Source organism: Myotis myotis, unplaced genomic scaffold, assembly GCF_014108235.1.
Source record: "Myotis myotis isolate mMyoMyo1 unplaced genomic scaffold, mMyoMyo1.p scaffold_m19_p_52, whole genome shotgun sequence".
NCBI lineage: Eukaryota > Metazoa > Chordata > Mammalia > Chiroptera > Vespertilionidae > Myotis > Myotis myotis.
Window position 1 is genome coordinate 609,202 of NW_023416360.1, and position 18,095 is coordinate 627,296.

The window sequence follows — 18,095 nt, forward strand, 5'->3', positions numbered from 1 at the left end:
CAGAACTGACCTAGCTTTGTATATTATGTAAGAAATATATTCAGCTTGGCATAGCATTAGCCATAAAAAAACTTGCATTGCGGCCCAGGATAAAACATTTGCTTATCTCTGTTTTCAATGCAGAGGTTGAGTTTGGTTAGTGCAGATGACCTCAGCCTTGTGGACTCTTTGCACAATATTGCCCACATGTGTCTTTCCTTGAGTGCTTCCCTGTGTTTTTGTCTCCTAACTAGGGGCCTTTTCCGCATTACTTGTTGCTGCTGGTGGTTATCCCTACGCTTTGCCTGGTCTGGTCCCTTCCTGTGAGCCTGTAGTTTCGTTTGCCAACACATTCCTTGCCGGGTGCTCTCCACTAGGCATGAGGCAGACCTGCTTCCTAGTCACATCCCCTAACATATCTTTTGCCTCAAACTGCTGTGGTTTCCCCCCGCCCCCTTTCTGCCTTCCTTTTCATTACATTCTCTTTTAAATTTGCTTCACCTTTCTGAAATGGCCTGTATGCTCGAATATAACCTACTCTTCAAGGCTGAACTTGGATGTCATCTACAAAACAGTGTTTTCTGAAGTGTCTCTTGGTTGTGTTCCTCGGAATAATGCCATTATTGCATCCTTTTCTCACGTATCTGAACATATTTCATGTGTTTTTGTCTTAAAACTCTTCCATTAGGTCAATGACTTCTCAACTTTCTGAATTACAGGCCCTATTGAGAGCCCGCGGAAAGCTGAGCCCTCTCAGAGAATGCACATGGACACTCTAGATAGGAGCTCTGGGTTCAGTCAGCGGAATACGCTCTCAGTACACAGATGATAAATAGGACCTGTCCGATTCACTCAGTTAGCTTCCTGACATTTCTGGGACCTCCTGTGAATTTTAGACAAAAGCTGCAAATTCCTTGAATTAGGACAGACTCACTTGCTATGTATCTAAAATACACATGCTCTGACCTCACTGGTTTGACTCTGGATAGAGCATCAGCCTGCGGACTCAAGGGTCCCAGGTTTAATTCCGGTCAAGGGCATGTACCTGGGTTGTGGGCACATCCCCAGTAGGGAGTGTGCAGGAGGCAGCTGACCAATGTTTCTCTCATCAATGTTTCTAACTCTCTATCCCTCTCCCTTCCTCTCAGTAAAAAATCAATAAAATATATTTTTAAAAAAATTAAAATAAAATACACATGCTCTGAAATATTAAATGGGAGCTGTGAGAGTATGTGGGGGCAGCACTCCAGTGCTCTGTCCTGACTGCTGGCCAGCCTCAGCAGGCCTTGATCCAGAGCCGCACCCAGAGAGATGGGAATGCAGTGAGGGGTTTCTTGGTATACAGGTATAAGTAGCAAAATACCTTTGTGTTCCCTATTCTTACATCTGATTCTGAGGACACCCATGTTCTCTCCATGTTTAAATCATTGAAGACACACCTCTCAGTACCTGTCACACCACACCATAAACATTTTCAGGTGAGTTAGGTTACAGCAATTGAAAGTCTATAGTTATTTGTCATGTTTATTTTTAAGCCAGTGCCAACAGATAAAGAGCTGTGATGCCCTTGTGCTGTATTTTGAACCAGAAGGCTTTGTTTCAGGTCCCAGCTTCATCATTGCTGGTGTGTGATTAGGCAGACCATTTCATCAACTTTGTTCTGGGTTCAACGTGAAATACAAATGCAACCAGAATATTTTTTTAAATATGTTTTATTGATTTTTTACAGAGAGGAAGGGAGAGGGAGAGGGATAGAGAGTTAGAAACATCGATGAGAGAGAAACATCGATTCAGCTGCCTCTTGCACACCTCCTACTGGGGATTTGCCCGCAACCCAGGTACATGCCCTTGACCAAAATCGAACCTGGGACCCTTCAGTCCGCAGGCCGACGTTCTATGCGCTGATCCAAACCAGCTAGGGCACAACCAGAATATTTTTAAAACATGGAAATACTAATACATTTTCATAGCAGTGTAGGTTTAATTGTGAAAATCATTTCTGAACGTACTTTTTGCAAATGCAGAAAGGTAAGAAAGCAAAGGGGTTTTATTTGGGCTAAAACAAAGGGCTTCTGAAAAGAAATACTAAGAGATGAAGGTAGAAAAAGTAAGTCTGTAGCTTTATATGTACTAACCTAACTTTATTGTTACAAATGAAGTCAAATTGGAAACATTTCCCCTCTGAGGGTAGAATGTCTGCAAATAGAACATAGAACTTGTAGCTCTTTACCTCCACCCCCATTTCTTTCAAGGTTTGCCTTTTACTGCTGAATAACTTGAGCTGGACTGGAAGGAGAAAGAGAAGCAAAGTGTATGCAGTGATTGAAAATACAGTTGACCCTTCAATAAGGCCCCGGTTCACTTATACATGTATTTTATTTAACCAACCATGAATAGATAACAGTTTTTTGCATTCCCAACTGCAAATTGAAAATACAGTTTTCAATTTATGGATGGTTGAATTCAAGAATGGGAAGGGCCAACTGTAGCATCAAAAGTTACACTCAGTTTTCCCCTGCATGGGGATTGGTGCCCCTAAGCCCTGCATTGTTCAAGGGTTAACTATGTACCAGGACGGGAATAATTTGAGGAGTGTGTTTTCTGAGACTGATAAACAGCATGCTGCGGGGAGGGGTTCAGTCCAGGAGAAATAATGAAAAGCCCCTTTTTGCACTAAAAAAGTTGGACATTTTTTTCTGCCACTTCAGATAATTATTAGGGATGAATTATTCATGTGATGTATAGAATTAGCATGTTTCTTTCCAGTATGAATTATTGCCATTTCCATCCCTGAAAATAATTTCATTTTAAAAGTTTTTCAGACTCTAAAAATGGTTATCATATTATGATCTGGTATTGTTTGATCATTTAATCTTGTCATCATTTCTTTTCCAGTGGAAAGAGCATGGTGCTTTTACAGTGCTTGTCGACAGTTATGTGAGGGAGGAAGAAGGCACTGGGGTGGTACATCAAGCTCCTTACTTCGGTGCTGTGAGTAGTATATATCTCACCAATGTTATAAGAAAGAAATGTCAGTGGTCACTGAGTTGTTGTTGTCTTGTGTATGTGTGTTTGCCTGTGTGCATGCATTTTTTGTGTTGGTTACCACTGTTGGATAACCACCAGTCAACCTCTTTGCAAGCTTATAAAACTTGTATCTGCAATGTCTTTTCACCCTGAGCTGATTTCTTAAAATGGTGGGCTAAGGACATTTGGTCTTCAAAGGCATGCTGTGTTTTGATTCATTCATATTTGATTTACATGACACTTTGCTCCTTTTTTCTTTTTTTAAATATATTTTATTGATTCTTTACAAAGAGGAAGAGAGAGGGATAGAGAGTTAGAAACACTGATGAGAGAGAAACATTGATCAGTTGCTTCCTGCACACTCTTCACTGGGTATGTGCCTGCAACCAAGGTACATGCCCTTGACCGGAATCGAACCTGGGACCCCTGAGTCCTCAGGCCGATGCTCTATCCACCGAGCCAAACCGGCCAGGGTGACACTTTGCTCTTTATGACGTGCAGTTCTGTGAGTTTTGATGAGGGCATGCAGTCACACAGTTACTTGATAAATCAAGGTTCCCATCACGTCTGCAGTGCTGTTCGCTAAATACTGCACATTCAGAAGGGAGAATTCGACCTCTCTTTTCAAGGTGGGAGAGTGTGCTGAATTTTAAATTTTGTCCAAAGTAATTTTTCTGAAAATGTAATCCTTTTTTCTTTAATTTTCTTTTTTTTTTAAATTAAATCTTTATTGTTCAGATTATTACATTTGTTCCTCTTTTTTCTTTTTTTTTTTTTAATATATTTTATTGATTTTTTACAGAGAGGAAGGGAGAGACATAGAGAGTCAGAAACATCGATGAGAGAGAAACATTGATCAGCTGCCTCCTGCACATCTCCTACGGGGGATGCGCCCGCAACCCAGGTACATGCCCTTGACCGGAATCGAACCTGGGACCCTTCAGTCCGCAAGCCGACGCTCTATCCACTGAACCAAACCGGTTTCGGCTTGTTCCTCTTTTTTCCCCCCCCATAACTCCCCTCCTCCCAGTTCCCGCCCCACCCTCCGCCCTCACTCCCCACCCACTGTCCTCATCCATAGGTGCACGATTTTTGTCCAGTCTCTTCCCGCATCTCCCACACCCCTTTCCCCCCCAAGAATAGTCAGTCCATTCCCGTTCTGTGTCCCTGATTCTATTATAATCACCAGTTCATTCTGTTCATCAGATTATTTATTCACTTGATTCTTAGATTCACTTGTTGATAGATGCATATTTGTTGTTCATAATTTGTATCTTTACCTTTTTCTTCCTCTTCCTCTTCTTAAAGGATACCTTTCAGCATTTCATATAATCCTGGTTTGGTGGTGATGAACTCCTTTAGCTTTTCCTTATCTGTGAAGCTCTTTATCTGACCTTCAATTCTGAATGATAGCTTTGCTGGATAAAGTAATCTTGGTTGTAGGTTCTTGGTATTCATCACTTTGACTATTTCTTGCCACTCCCTTCTGGCCTGCAAAGTTTCTGTTGAGAAATCAGCTGACAGTCGTATGGGTATTCCCTTGTAGGTAACTGGGTTTCTTTCTCTTGCTGCTTTTAAGATTCTCTCTTTGTCTTTTGCTCTAGACATTTTAATTATGATGTGTCTTGGTGTGGTCCTCTTTGGATTCCTTTTGTTTGGGGTTCTCTGCACTTCCTGGACCTGTAAGTCTATTTCTTTCACCTGTAAGTCTGTTTCTTTCACCTAGAACCTGTTCACTATTCAAATTGGGTAGGAGCTCTATTCATCTCCTGCCCCAACCACACCAAAATTACAACTAAACTTCAGAACCACCTAAAGTCTAGCTGGATGGGAGTCCTACAACTAGAGTAGAAGCTACACTCAGATCGTAGGAGAGGTGGAGGTGCAGGCCAGCTGGTCCCATTCCCCATGTGGCAGATAAAAATTGGGAAGGCTATCTCATCTGCAGAGGTCCCGACCTCAGGAGTTCTCAACCCCTTACCAGACCTCCCAGCCTCATAACTTCTGGCTGTGAAAACAAGCTGGAATTAAGGGAGGCTAAGGCAGCTAGACCCCCACCTATTACTCTTAAAGGGCCCATGCATGGACTTAGTCAGCCTCATTCTCTGATCTCCTGCACTGGGGCAGCAGTCTGAAAGACAGCAGAAACAAATGGGTCTGTCATCGGGGTGAGAGCTGTGGGGGCAGCTTTTTTCAAGACAGAGGTGCTGGCTGAGGCCAGTGTTCCTCTGATGAACCCTCCCGGCACAGAGCCTTGCAAGCATCATCTCTGAGACTCTGTCTCAGCCTGGCTATCACTGTTTCCCCAGGCCCCAGACCTGGTGATTTTCCAGGCCTACCCAAGTGGTTTCCAGTGGCTTATTCATACCAAAAGCCTATGTTGGCTCATGCTTAAGAATTCCCTAAAGTCTCTCAAAGCAGCATCTGACCTCAGTGTGCCCCATACCTCTCATGAAGTGGCCCCAAGCCCCGGCACTAGCAGTAGTTGGCCTTGGTTTCCAGCAACTTGACTTCACCTGGGCACATCTAAGCCCAGCACAAGTAGCAGCCAACTGCAGATAACCTTGTAGCTCATACTGGATGGTCCCAGGCAGAACACAGGTAGTGGCTGACCTTGGCCTGTACCTCCAGGGAAGCCCCAGAGCCAGCACACCCAGTGGACACCTTCAGACCACGTCAAAGCAACACCACTCAACCACCTCCACAAGCAACACACTCAAGGGGTAGACTCAGCAGACACCAGAGCCCCATTGAAGTAACTCCTGCTCTTTGGGGTGGTATCCTACACAGCTGATCCTACAGTAATTGGAGGTTATTGGTCTGTGGTCACAGCCAGTCTTTGCAGCTGATCAGCCTGGGGATAAATCCCTCCCGTTGACATGCCAACAGCAATCAAGGCTCAACTGTAAGAGGATGGTGGCACAGCCCCACAGTAGGAACAGGATACACCTCAAGGGCCCAGCCTGTGTGATAGGGGAAGCTGTGTTGCTGGATCCTACAGAACCCCTACTACATGAGGCCACTGTGCCAAGCTTGAGAGACATAGCAGCTCTATTTAACATATAGAAACAAACACAGGGAGATAGCCAAAAAAAAAGGCGACAAACATGTCCCAAAGGAAAGAGCATAACAAAACTTCAGAAAAAGAAGTAGACAAAGGAGTGACAAACAATCTATATATATAAGGATGCTCAGTGAACTTAGTAAGAACCTCATCAGCATAAAAAAGGACCAGTCAGAAGATGAGACCAACTGAAATGTAGAATAAGTAACGGGATCAACAATAAAGTCGATGAATCCCAGAATCAAATCAGTGATTTGGAATAGAAGGAAGCAAAAAACTTCCAATCAGAACAGCAAAAAGAAAACAATATAAAATTATGAAGATAGTGTAAGGAGAGTTGGACAATTTCAAGTGTATCAATGTTTGCTTCGTGGGGGTGCCGGAAGGAGAGAGAGCAAGAAATTGAAAACTTACTAAAAAAAAAAAAAATGACAGGAAACTTCCCTAATCTGGTGAAGGAAATACACATACAATTGCAGGAAGTGCAGTCTCAGACAAGATCAATGCAAGAGGCCCACACCAAGTCTCATCATAATTAAAACACAAAAGGTCAAAGACAGAATCTGAAAAGCAGCAAGAAAAAAGCAGTCAGTTAACTACAAGGGAGCTCTCATAGGACTGTCATCTGATTTCTCTGCAGAAACTCTGCAGGCCAGAGGGAGTGGCAAGAAATATTCAAAGTGATGAATAGCAAGAACCTACAACCAAGATTACTCTACCCAGCAAAGCTATCATTTACAATTAAAGAACAGATAAAAGAGCTTCATAGACAAGAAAAAGCTGAAGGAGTTCATCGCAACCAAACCAGTATTACATGAAATGTTAAAGGGTCTTTAAGAAAATGAAGGAAGTAAAAGAAAGAACTATGAACAATAAAATGGCAATAAATCCATATCAACAATTGAATCTAAAAAATCCAACAGGCAGAACAGAAACAGTCTTATAAACAGAGAACATTTTGTTGGTTGCCAGATGGGAGAGGGTCCTCCCATGGACCAAGAGGTCCCGGGTTCGATTCCTAGTCAGGGCACAGCCCGAATTGCAAGCTTGATCCTGTGTTGGGTGTGCAGGAGGGTGTGTCTCTCTCACTGATGTTTCTATCTCTCCCTCTCCCTTTCTCTCTGAAATCAATAAAAAACATTTTTAAAAAAATGTACAAATTGTTCATTACAGAATAGTCCTGGGCGTGTAAAGTACATCATAGGGAATATGTAGTCCATAATACTTCACCTGCATGGTGTCAGATGGGTGGGAGATTTGTCAGGACTTAGCTATGTAATGTCTCATCACTGAGGTGTCCACCTGATATTAATATAATAATTTACATTAGCTGTACATGACTATTTGTCATTTCCTGTAGTAATACTGTACCTTATATATCTGCCCTGAATGCCCGGCAGATTAATGTTATAGAAGATCAGATCTCTGAACTACAGCCTCTAAACGCCATTTGGTAGAGATCCTCTGAGAGCCCTCCCTTGTGGCAATTTGCCAGGTGAGACACTATGTGGCCTCTGCAGAGTCATACTTCTGAATGACCGTGACCTGTCTTTCTGGCTCCATTCGGGAATGCTGCTCTTAGCTAGTCAAGGTGGATGGGGCTCTACTAAATATTTCAAATTGCCGGGCTTCTGGGCTTCCTTTATGGGCAAGTACCCACATGTTTCATCACTAGGGAACCCCTCACAACACAGGGCCAGGTGGGAACACACTGGCTTTCCATCTTGTTTTGGAGTCAAACAGAATATGGTTTCTCCATCTAACCCTAAGACAATCCTTTTTAGGTTTGGGCAACATAACACAATAAAGACTGGAATCTGGAGCCAGGCTGTTTGGTTTTGAACGGGAGCATTGCTACAGCTTCCTCGTCTGTTCAGTGGAGATAGTTGCTGGTTTTTTTAAGGGGAACACCTGGTTAAACTGCGCCAGTCAGTCCTCTTCACAGTGGTGAAACTTAAACGAGCTAAGTAGTGAAATGTCAGAGCACTGTGTGATCCAGCGTTATATAAAAGTTTGCTCGAATTCACACTGCTCAAAATGTATTCCGGAAGCATTGTGGGTAATCTAGGTGAGCGATACTCAGTGTTGTGATCTCTCAGTTACCCCTCGACAGGGTGCAAATCCATATGCATACCAAGTATCATGCAGGACTAAATAGGTCATGCCTTACACCTGTAGGTGCTTCTGTTTTGGTGATAACATGTATGTGCATACATGTTGGTGTTATAAGTCAAGTTTAATTAGTTTTAATATACTTACTAGAGGCCCGTTGCAGGAAGATTCCTGCAAGAATAGGGCTTTGCTCCCGTCTCTGCCGTTCCTACCCTGCCCTTCTTTGCAGTTCCTACTCCTCCCATCTCTGCTGCTTCTCTCCCGCCTGTCTCTGCTACCTTGGCTCCGTTGCTTGGCTTCCTTCTACCGTGTCTTCAGTCTTCACTCCCAGCCGGTATTTGCAAATTAGCCGCCATCTTTTTTGGTGGTTAATTTGCATGTCTCTCTGATTAGCCAGTGGTGGGTGTTGCGAAGGTACGGTCAATTTGCATCGTTGTCTGTTATTAGATAGGATGTCATCTCACTTAGTGGATAGATACTCTCATATATGTAGGGGTCTGTGAAATAATGTCTGGTTAGACTAGGCTAGATGTTAATCCTCCGCAACTATAATGCTCTGTTAATCTCTGTGCAGTCTTTGAGTTAACTTTAGTTGAGAGGATAATTGCAGTTGATTAGAGGTATGTATGAGAATACAGAAAATTATTCCTGTAAACCTCCCTCATACTGGGCTCTGACTGGTGACTCATGAAGCAACTTTGTGACCTTGGGGTAGTCATTGCTGATTGAAAACTGCACTACCTCCTCATACACTTGAACTGTTTTATTCTTCTCTCCTTTCGCCCCAGGATGACTATCGGGTCTGTATGGACTTCAACATCATTCAGAAAGATTCTGTCCCTGTGTGCCCTGTGGATGCTTCAGGCTGTTTCACAGCGGAAGTGACAGATTTCATGGGACAGTATGTGAAGGTCTGTGACTGTAAGGCATAGAAAGGTCTCAGTTTCATCGGACTGTTTTTATTCATTAGTTTTTATCAAAAAGCTTCCACATCTTGGATTGTGTTTTTTTTTTTAGGAAGCTGCTTCTGTTTTGTTTTGCTTCAGTTCATAAAATCAGTACAGGTAGACGGATATTATCAGCTGCATTCGAGCATCTAGTATCTTTAGAGGAAGCAGGCTGTAATTTAAAGGAGTTGAGAAAAATAGGCTCTGTCTTGTGACTCATGAAGCAACGTTGTGACCTTGGAGTAGTCATTGCTGATTGAAAACTGCACTACCTTAATGATATAGCATGTATTTTAAAAGTGCGTGCAGTTACATGGTGGCTAAAGTATAGATGCATTATATATATAATACATTTGTTATTTGTGTCTTTTACTCATAGTAAAGGTATCCAAATACCAGATTTTAGTTATAAATACTCAATTATATTATGTTACTAAATACTGGAGGATATTTCAGTAGCTACATTTTAATTTTTTAACAGGATGCTGACAAAAATATCATCAGGATGCTGAAGGAACACGGCCGACTTCTTGTTGCCAGCACCTTCACTCATAGCTACCCTTTCTGCTGGAGGTGAGGAGGGGACTGTTTTAGCCAGAGCTTTGGATTTGTGCGTACACTTACGTTTGTGCCACTCCATCAGTTTGTGGTTTCTATCTCATTTGTATTCTTTAGAGCTTGTGTTTGGATACTGCCTTCTTGCTCCAAGGAGAATGTTATAAATGCATACAGTTATTTCTTTTCTCAGGAGTTGTGTTAGAAATACAGACACAGACAAGAAAGAAAACCTATTTCTTCCCTACTTACTTCTTGTTTTTTTTGTTTGTTTTTAAAACACATTTTTATGTATTTCAGAGAGGAAGGAAGAGAGAGAGGGAGAGAGATATAGGAACATTGATGATGAGAGAGAATCATTGATTGGCTGCCTCCTGCACACCACACCCTGGGGATCGAGCATGTGCCCTGACTGGGAATCGAACTGTGACCTCCTGGTTCATAGGTCGACACTCAACCACTGAGCCATGCTGACCGTTTCCTACTTATTTTTCTTGTGATCTTCTTTACAACTTATATAAAACACTTCACTCTGACATTTTTCAGTCCCCAGTATTGTGGATGTTTTTCCCCACACCAAACAATTCATTTCTCTGTGACACCAGCTGGGTGTCCTACAATTTAATTCAGTTCGACACCATCTATCTAGAGCAGGGGTTCTCAACCTGTGGGTCGCGACCCCTTTGGGGGTCGAACGACCCTTTCACAGGGGTCGCCTAAGACCATCGGAAAACACATATATAATTACATATTGTTTTTTGTGATTAGTCACTATTCTTTAATTATGTTCAATTTGTAACAATGAAAATATATCCTGCATATCAGATATTTACATTACGATTCATAACAGTAGCAAAATTACAGTTATAAAGTAGCAACGAAAATAATTTTATGGTTGGAGGTCACCACAACATGAGGAACTGTATTAAAGGGTCACGGCATTAGGAAGGTTGAGAACCACTGACCTAGAGGCATTATCAGGTCCCAAAGATTAATCCCTAATATACGGACTGGCTTTAGTTGAGAGGTTCCATCTAATCCCTCCATGGATGGGTTCAATTAATTTGCTAGTCAGGCTCAGAATTCCAGGAAACACATTTATTGAAGGATGCAGGTGAACAGCCTAATGGAGAGGTCTGGGAGGGTCCTGTGAGCATTATCATGTGTCCCATGGAGTTGGGGTGTGTCACCCTCCCATGGATGCATTTATCAACCTGAAAACCATTCAACCCCCGTACTTTTAAAATTTTAGGCTTCACCACAAAGTCATGATCAACCATTAGCTCTATTGTCAGCCCTTCTCCCTTCTCAGGAGGATGGAGACAGGGCTGGAATTCCAAGCTATCATGGCTTCATCTTTCCAGTGACCAGCCCCCATCCAAGGGCCCACACAGAAGCACCTCATTAGAAGAAAAGACACTCTTGTCACCCAGAAAATTAGAAGGGTTTCAGGAGCTCTTTGCCAGGATCCAGGGGCAAAGATATATGTGCATATTTTCTATCATCCTACAGGGACTAATATCTTCTGTGTTGGGGGTCACATTTCTTTAGAATGAGATACATCTCTAAAATTTTCTGATGGAATTAAGTGAGATGTATGTGATAATAAGTTTTAATACAAGATTATAAAGATTTGGGTGAAATGGAATCTTCCGTGGGTTAGGTTTAGGGTCAGGGTTATGGTTAGGGTTAGGGTTAATGTTATGTTCTCAGGCCTCATTTTTGCTGAGTGTGATACTGTTTTTTCAATGTTTTTATTAATTTGAGAGAGGAAGAGAGAGATAGAAACATTGATGAGAGAGAAACATTAATCAGTTGCTCCTGTAGGCTCCACAGGGGATGAAGCCCAAAACCAGGAACTGAATTCGTGACCTCTTAATACATGGTTTGATGCTCAACCACTGAACCACACAAGCTGAGTGAATGTGATATCTTTCCTGGACAGCTGTCACACAACAGGAGAACTCTATATTTTTTCTTGTATTCTTTTACTAGCTTGCCTTTCTTGGTTTTGTGGAGGGTGGTGACTAATACTGAGGATGTAGACATTACTTTTGCAGAAGGCCAAGTAGGTGATGGTGACATAAGTGAGACACTAAAAGTGGTTGTCCTGGGTGCCTGCACACCTTCTGACCAGCCACACCTCCATTTCTGCTTTCCTAGATCAGATACCCCCCTCATTTACAAAGCGGTGCCCAGCTGGTTTGTGCGGGTTGAGCACATGGTGGACCAGCTGATGAGGAACAATGACCTGTGTTACTGGTGAGCAGTAAGATGTGTGTCTTCAGAATGTTCTTTGTCATGCAGTTAGTAAGTATTGGTTTACACTCCCCCAAATCAATAATTTTAATAGCCATCATTTATTATATATTGTAGTAACATCTATTTTTATTTCTTTTTAGGAACACAAAACAATTTAAATGAGATATAACAAAGTACCATTTTTTTATTATAAGGCATATAGAGTATTTTTACTTTTTTTTAAAAAGCCAAATGGAAATGAGAAACTGCTGTTTATTCATTTCACAGAATGGGATGACTGAAAAACATCTGGCTGTACTCTCATTGTTCATTAGCCGTAAATAATAGTCATTTTCAGGGTAAACATTTGTTTTTGGATATATATCCACAAAAGCCATTTATGATGACAGTTGGCCCTTAAAAAACACTGGAGTTGGCGGCACGAATCTCTGCCTCATCAAAAATCCATGTGTAACAGTCGGCTCTCCACATCTGTGATTTCCCAGCCTTGGCGTTGACCCTAAACAACCGGGGTTTGAACTGCGTGGGTCACGTTAGAAAATTGGCATATAATTGGACTCCTGCTGTTCAAACACATGTTTAAGGATCAGCTGTACTACTTTTGATAGTTTTTGAGTTCCCAGACTGTGATGGTCTTGTTCAGGCTGGCTGCACTGAGGGGACAAAAGCTGTCAGCTAATATCCAGTCATTAAAAAAAGTGTTACTCAACTGTTACAAAAATGAAGTAAGACTGGATCTATATATAGCAAAAGTATGTTTTTCACTGAGAGTTTGGAGGGTAATCACTATTTTTTTACTCCCCATAAGAACTTAAAGACTGCATTTGATTTTGGAAGAATGGGGAGCATTTCAGGGTAGTTAAAGGAAGTGGCTATAGCTTTCTTTCTTTTTTTTCCAGCGAAGTGACTCTGATTTCTCAAGTAAAAGCTGTTCTTTCATTTTTATACCTCGAACGCTCTTTCGTTCTCCTAATGTGTGATTTGCTAGGTATGGAATATTCGTAGTCCGGGTGTCCTGTGGGAGGTGCCAGCCTATAAACTGCCATCTATGATACAGGACTAGGGGACCCTATTGGTCTTAAACTTGTTAAGTTTTTCTGCAAAGCTGAACCTCAAAGGATAGGTGCCATTTATCAATCTGAGACAATAAAAATTTGGGGGAGGAGTTGCTGATGGGAGTTCTGCCAGGTGAAGGTTATTACAGAGGAGGCATAGTACTAGTTAAGGCATTGAGGTGAGAAGCACGTTTAAGGAACTTACCTCATTGCTGGAGCCTAATGTACAATGTGCAGGTGAGCCTGGGGAGGCATCTACCAGCCAGCTACCAATACGCTACCTGTTCGGACTCTTATTTTCTAGGTGATTGGTTCCCACGCCAGTGAGTTACAATTAAATAAAGCGCTGTTGTGTGGGTGATCCAGAAACTAAATAGGAGCGGGGCCAGGCTAGCTAGCACGTGGTGACTGTTCAGAGGACTGTGGCCGTCCCCCAGGGGAGGCCACGGGAGGGAAGCCTGGGTGCGGTGATGTTTTCTACTAAAGAGCCATTTTCACTGGGATGAATTCACAGCAGGTGCTGCCACTGTGGGCCATCTGGTGCTGCCCATGCAGAAAACCACCTCTCAGGAGTGAGCTCAGCGTTTCCAGGGAGTCTGGTCCACAAAGCCTATGCAGGTGCCCTTCACAGATTTACTCAGTAATGTTCTTGGGTGATCTGGTGTCTGATCTGCTCATCCAGGGTCCCGGAGTTTGTGAGAGAAAAGCGGTTTGGAAATTGGCTGAAAGATGCACGAGACTGGGCAGTTTCCAGAAACAGATACTGGGGCACCCCTATCCCGCTGTGGGTCAGCGAGGACTTCGAGGAGGTGAGGCTGTGGCGCTTTCATGTGTTGATTTTTATTGAGGCCCTTTGTTCATTCGTTCCATCTGAATATGAGGTAGAAGAATATGGCTTCTTTCTTTTCTTTCTTTGCCCCTTATTTCATCTTTTTCTCATTCCTTCCTATAATAATGACATGAATAAGAATGTTTTTAGAGCTTTAACTTTATTTTGACTCTAATGCAATTTTTAACAATTTCCCTTTGTGTAAAAGTGAATGTAATTTCCATTTTTCTCAGGGAAGCCACACAGTAAGTTGTTTGTGTTGCTCATATCTCTGTTTCTTCTTGTGAGTTATTTATGAACAGAACAGATACTCTGCACTAAGTCATAGCATGTTAAGTCCAACTTATAGTGACGGAAAAGGAAGATTGAAAAAAAATTACCCAAGCATTCCAGACCTTTAACCTACAAAACCAAGTGATTGTATATGAGTTTAGGTCTATGTAAATGTTATATGTAGGACTTTAGATGTATTCCCTTGATGGGGCTTTCTGTCCATCACTGAAAGCTGAGAGCATTAGAGCCATCATGAGCCACAGCAGCCCAGGGACCTCAGTAAATTTCCAGTGTGGCTGAATCAAGGCTTTTCGGGACCAGTTAGGAAGGACGAAGAAAGAGACCAGGGTGCCTCCAGGTAGCGGAGAAGCCCCAGCAGCCCTGTCAGATGGCTTCCTTTGGGAGCGCCTCAGTGGGCCCATCTCAGCCTCCTTACCCGGACATAATTCCGACATCTTGCAGTAGGACTATTTTGACTCTGCACAATAATTTAGTTCTAGCTTTCACTTCAGAAGATTCCAGCTTAAAGAATCAAATTCAAGTGCCAGGAAGAAAATAAGATGCCTTAGCTTAGAGTAATAGTCTAGGCCAGGGGTGGGCAACCCCTGGCACGCGTGCCAAACATGGCACGCCAGTAACATTTGCTGGCACGCGAAACCCTCTCTTATAATCTTCCATTTACAATTTTTTTCTTAATATCGACTTTTTTATTTTTCAGATAAATTCAGTGTAGGTGCATCTTAGATAAATAATTTTACATAACATGTATACATTAAAAAATAAATGTATTTTTCATCATCATATACTGTGTTTTTGTCGCTCGAATGAATTTTATTATTTCTTCAAGATTCTTTACATACGTACACCTTAAGAGATATCAAGTAGGCGTAACACGTTCTCAACAAATTAGGGTTGGCACGCAGAAGAATTTTGAGTCAGAGATTTTGCTAGTTTTGGCACGCACTCACAAAAAGGCTGCCCACCCCTGGTCTAGGCATTTCACTTCTGCTGGTCATTTTTGCAGATTTGGACACAGTAAACCCTCAAAAAATGCTCGTTGAGATGATGGCTGTGAATGTTGAAAATCTCCATGTAGAGCCTCCTCTGATATGGGGTTGGTAGCAAGGAAGGGAAGTCTGCTCACTTCTTCAGAGAGTGACCTGTCTTTCCTGAGGGTTAGCCATTTTGGTGGTAAATGTCCTTAAGATGAGAGGCCTCTAAAACTAAATAGGAATGTTACAGAAATAAACCCTGTGATCTTTGCCTCTGCAGCACTCCTGCTTTTTAACTTTGTTTTGACAGATAGTATGCATTGGGTCAATGGCAGAACTTGAAGAACTGTCAGGAACAAAGGTCTCAGATCTCCACAGAGAGAGGTCAGTTTCTAAGTGTGTGATTCATGTCAGTTCTGTCATTCAGAGCTTTGGCTTAGCCCAGTGGTCGGCAAACTCATTAGTCAGCAGAGCCAATTATCAACAGTACAACGAGTGAAATTCCTTTTGAGAGCCAAATTTTTTAAACTTAAACTATCTAGGTAGGTACATTGTTACTAACTTAATTAGGGTACTCCTAAGCTGGCCTTTGCTAAAAACGTCCTCAATCTGATTAAGGTACGTTCGCTGAGGTCGACCCCTTCCAACTCTCCCATCCACACTCATCTTGTATACTTGTTTCGTCTATCTCCTTTCTGAAAACCGACTTCTGCGCATGGGCCACGAAGTTTTAATTGCACTGTACATGTGCGCCCACACGTGATATTTTGCGGAAGAACCACACTCAAGGGGCCAAAGAGAGCCGCATGTGGCTCGCAAGCTGCGGTTTGCCGACCATTGGTTTAGCCTATTAACACATTGCAGACCAGTAGTTTCATTGCTAGCTTCACCCAGTGGCCAGATAAGTTTCTATTGAACGAGCACAAAAAACTTTTTACATAAATGTTAAAGGCACGCTTTAAAATTAAATACTCATTGCATTTTGAAGTTATTTATTATTCTTACAAGCTAATCTATTTTTAAAGTATGATACTTTGTAAAACACTGTAATATGAAGCAAGAATTCTCGTGATCTGTCCGCAGTGTGTTAAGATGTGGTCTCTGTAGCAGATCCTAGAGCTGCATATAGAAATCAAACTCTGGTTTGCTGAATTACATTGTTGATAACTTGTGTCATAATGAGGAGGGGTGGCTTCGGTCCTTGCATTAGATGGCAGGGGCCTCTGGTATACAACCTTCTAGGTCAAGCATTCCTGATGCTCTCTGAAAGCCTGTGATAATTGCCAGTATTTCTGTTCGTATAAAGAGCTTTCAGGAAATTGTGTTTCCTACTGGCAATTAAACTGCAAGTTCTGTTGTGCTTAAAATTAATAGAAATGGCACGTTTTTGTTTATTAGCATTGACCATCTGACCATCCCTTCACGCTGTGGGAAGGGATTGCTGCGTCGCGTGTCTGAAGTGTTTGACTGTTGGTTTGAGAGTGGCAGCATGCCCTATGCTCAAGTTCATTATCCATTTGAAAATAAGAAGGAGTTTGAAGATGCATTTCCTGCAGACTTCATTGCTGAAGGCATTGATCAAACCAGAGGATGGTATGTTTTTTTGTTCTTCTAAGTGTTTTGTTGATTTCATTTTATTTAGCAGCTACTTTACTGAGCACCTGGTCTTTATCAGCTATGTGCAGGGAAGACTGTGTTAGGGAGAGAGGCTCTCCTGCCCTCTGCTCCTCATACCAAGCAACCCGTTAGTGTCTTGAATAGGTGTCTCTCCCATGGTAGGCTATAGTTTTAGAATTTGTTATTTCACTGACATCTTGGCGTATAGAGATTTGTTTCACTGGAAATGTGATAAAAAACAATGTGTGATGATCATAGCTTGTGTATTTCAAATCATTTACTCAAATGTGTAATGAGTATTTACTAGTACATACAGGATAAAGAGTGAGGTACTACAAATGCAAAAAGGGATGCTTGGAAATGTGCTTAGATGTTAGACTAGCTTTACAAAATTAACATTCAAAAAAATCTAGATTTTAAAAGATCATGGGGAGAGGATTTGAGTATTGGTTTTATCCGGTGCCTTATTTATTTATTCATTCATTTATTTATTTATTTATATTTTATTGATTTTTTACAGAGAGGAAAGGAGAGGGACAGAGAGTTAGAAACATCGATGAGAGAGAAACATCGATCAGCTGCCTCCTGCACATCTCCTACTGGGGATGTGCCCGCAACCCAGGTACATGCCCTTGACCGGAATCGAACCTGGGACCTTTCAGTCCGCAGGCCGACGCTCTATCCACTGAGCCAAACCGGTTTCGGCCGGTGCCTTATTTAAAGCCATACCTTTGCCCTCTTAATTATAAAAAAGTTACCTTCTTTTTGTGGATGATCTTGGTTGGCCCAGGTTCTAATTATATTTTCATTAATAATGGTTTTACAGGAGTTGTTTAAGGAATTTGGGTGTTGTTTTCTGCTTTTACAAATTGCAGGAGTCAATCACAAACTGATTAAATTCCAGCCTAATGTTTTGGGATGTGCTATTTTCAGCTTCCAATCCATTTATCTGTAGGAACAGTACTAGGCACAAACTCCTCTTCCCAGGGAGTTTCTCAGAGGAGTGGTGACATCTGGCAACTGTTAGCAGTCCTTAGTGAACGGGATGTCTTGTCAGGTGTTCATGTTAGCCATGGGGTCTGGTCTCCAACCTCATCAGTTTATGTCCTGGGATGTTCTCAAAATCAGATTAGAGGTGACAAGAGCCTCACTATCAGGACAGCTTACAGGGATGTGATGCAGTTCTTTTAGGGAATAAGCGAGCAAGCAAAATAAACGACATATTTGATATCTGACCAACAGAATAAAAACTGCCTCTGCTGCTGTCATCTATCTTTTGACTTTTGAGTGAGAGATATGTTGTTTTTGGCGGGGAGAGAGGTTTGTTTGTTTGTTTTTTGTCATAAGACTCTCATATGGCCCTGTGCTAGGTGATATCTCTTG

General features: G+C 42.0%; 1 protein-coding gene across 8 annotated transcripts in view; it reads left to right on the forward strand.

Moving 5' to 3' along the window:
• IARS1 (isoleucyl-tRNA synthetase 1) overlaps window positions 1-18,095 on the forward strand; it is a 99,093-nt gene that overhangs the window by 29,484 nt on the left and 51,514 nt on the right. For all 8 annotated transcript variants that reach the window (XM_036311191.1, XM_036311190.1, XM_036311189.1 and 5 more), the window contains 7 exons: window positions 2,875-2,970; window positions 8,971-9,093; window positions 9,611-9,702; window positions 11,848-11,946; window positions 13,684-13,810; window positions 15,406-15,479; window positions 16,494-16,688. In XM_036311191.1, coding sequence (XP_036167084.1) covers window positions 2,875-2,970; window positions 8,971-9,093; window positions 9,611-9,702; window positions 11,848-11,946; window positions 13,684-13,810; window positions 15,406-15,479; window positions 16,494-16,688 — 806 coding nt within the window. The remainder of the gene's footprint in view (window positions 1-2,874; window positions 2,971-8,970; window positions 9,094-9,610; window positions 9,703-11,847; window positions 11,947-13,683; window positions 13,811-15,405; window positions 15,480-16,493; window positions 16,689-18,095) is intronic.